The following is a 2,057-nucleotide window of genomic DNA, read 5'->3' as shown; positions in this document are numbered from 1 at the left end:
ACAGATGCTCTGAAGAAACCAAAACCAGGTATAAAGGAGAGAGTGGTAGGAGGTGTTATTTTGTCCTGAGTGTTCAGGGAAGAGCTTCAAACTAGGTGATGTTTGAAGATTCCTGAAGAGAGAGAAGAAGCCTTTGTGATGTCAGAAGAAGTGTGTGCCTGGCAAAGGGAGCTGCCCCTGCTAATAACCTGACAAAGATGCTTGTTCCACATGTTCAAGTGAAAACAAGGAAGCCAGTGGGGTGAAGGAATAAGTAGGAGGGGAAGTAATTAGAGATGTTGTCAAGGATGCTGGGGAAAAATGTGGCCTCCCTGCTACAGCTGAACCTTCAGCACATAGAGAATCCCTCCTTCCATGTGGTTCCTTGCACTTTATGAATTTAGTTTAAAACCATCCTGCGAATTATGTCCGTTTCCCTACTTAGTTCCATCTATTGACCAACTTCTGACCTCTGTATTATAAGTCATTTTAACATATGAGTACAGATGCCTCTGCTTTAAGAACTGGTCTCTCTTCACAAGGCACAGGCAAACATACACACACACACACACACACGATGTTTCTGGCTTGTGTTACTATCATAAACTGGTCACCCAGATCCACCCTCATTAGGCCATGAATGATTAACACATGGAAAAACCAATACAATACTGTAAAGTTAAAAAATAAAATAAAATTCATAGCTTGTCAGATCAAATTATTATTCTCCAAAAGAATGTATAACTTTTACCCAGAAGTTTCAGGATTTTAATAAATTTATGTGTTTTTTAATTGAAGCATAATAGCTTTACAGAATTTTGTTGTTTTCTGTCAAACCTCAACATGAATCAGCCGTAGGCATACATATATCCCCTCCCTTCTGAACCTCCCTCCTATCTCCCTACACATCCCTCCCCCAAATTCCAGTTTATAAACTTCCTATAGAACAATAAATTGTTGGTAAGGCCCATTTCTTCTCGATATTTTGAGAAGAATGAAAAGCATGAGAGAGAAAGAAAAAGAAAAATGAAATGGACATAGGCAAATTAAGAGGGAAAATATCCAATAAACTCAAATGACCCCTGAGACGATGCAATAAGGAAAAGTTTCCTTGCTTCATCAATATTCCAATTCCAGTGGCATCACCTTGATGCCCAAGAAATAATAATAAAGAAGAATATATTTTTTCAAGGGCATAAACAGGGATATATTCATGACGTGATATATCTCAAGAGAATAAGCAAATGGAACATAAACTACCAACTCAAAATAATAAATAAATGAAATACAACAAAAGTTGGATATATTTTATATGAAGAAGCAGAATATTTATTTTTCCTGAGGAGTTTTTCCTATTTGTTTACTTCAGTTCATAAATAAGATTACTAGACTTAATGTCTACTTTTACTGGAAGCCTTTTATGCCTCCAGTTCCTTCCCAACCCATGGGGCTGCCTTGGTTGCTCTTAAGTAAAAAAATCCGCCTGCAATCCAGGAGGGCAAGGTTCAGTCCCTTGGTCAGGAAGATCCCTGGAGAAGGATATTGCAACCCATTCCAGTATTTTGGCCTGGGAAATTCCATGGACAGAGGAGCCAGGTGGGCTACAGTCCATGTGGTCACAAAAGGATCAGACACAACTTAGCAAGTAAACCACCACCACCATTCCTTCTAACTGAACTTCCTCTATTACCATTTGTCAACATTGACGAGTGAAGGCTTCACGTTATTTTTTTTTTACCTAAATAGATACACTAGTATTAGGAAAGCCGGAAAATAACTGCAGTGACCTCCTGCCTCTGGACTATGCTAGATTGGTTCTCAGTGACCTCAGGTACATGTTCCTGGATTCCGTCCTCTCTGACCTTCTCCTGAAATGTGTGAATTGTGGAGCTGTCACCTGCCTGAAGATTAAGAGAGAAGGCTTTCCCTGTAGAAGTCCAAGTTCCTTTCTGAATTATTGATGCAGACCAAATTTTTGTACCTAAACAAGACAACAGGAAGGGTTAAAATCAAACATTGGTTCCCAGAAAGATTCAGGAATCTAAATTAAGGACTAGGTCCTCAGCAACCAAAGCGGC

The 2,057-nt window shown here is 39.2% G+C and overlaps 1 protein-coding gene across 1 annotated transcript in view; it reads right to left on the bottom strand.

Moving 5' to 3' along the window:
* Positions 1–1,736: 1,736 nt before the first annotated feature.
* LOC104986803 (olfactory receptor 7A5-like) overlaps positions 1,737–2,057 on the bottom strand; it is a 2,239-nt gene continuing 1,918 nt past the window's right edge. The window contains exon 2 of the mRNA XM_010837483.1: positions 1,737–1,960. Coding sequence (XP_010835785.1) covers positions 1,737–1,960 — 224 coding nt within the window. The remainder of the gene's footprint in view (positions 1,961–2,057) is intronic.

The sequence above is a fragment of the Bison bison genome, unplaced genomic scaffold (genome assembly GCF_000754665.1).
Source record: "Bison bison bison isolate TAMUID 2011002044 unplaced genomic scaffold, Bison_UMD1.0 scf7180017845854, whole genome shotgun sequence".
Classification (NCBI taxonomy): Eukaryota; Metazoa; Chordata; class Mammalia; order Artiodactyla; family Bovidae; genus Bison; species Bison bison.
The sequence above is the reverse complement of the archived record's forward strand: the minus strand, read 5'-3'. Positions and strand labels throughout refer to the sequence as shown.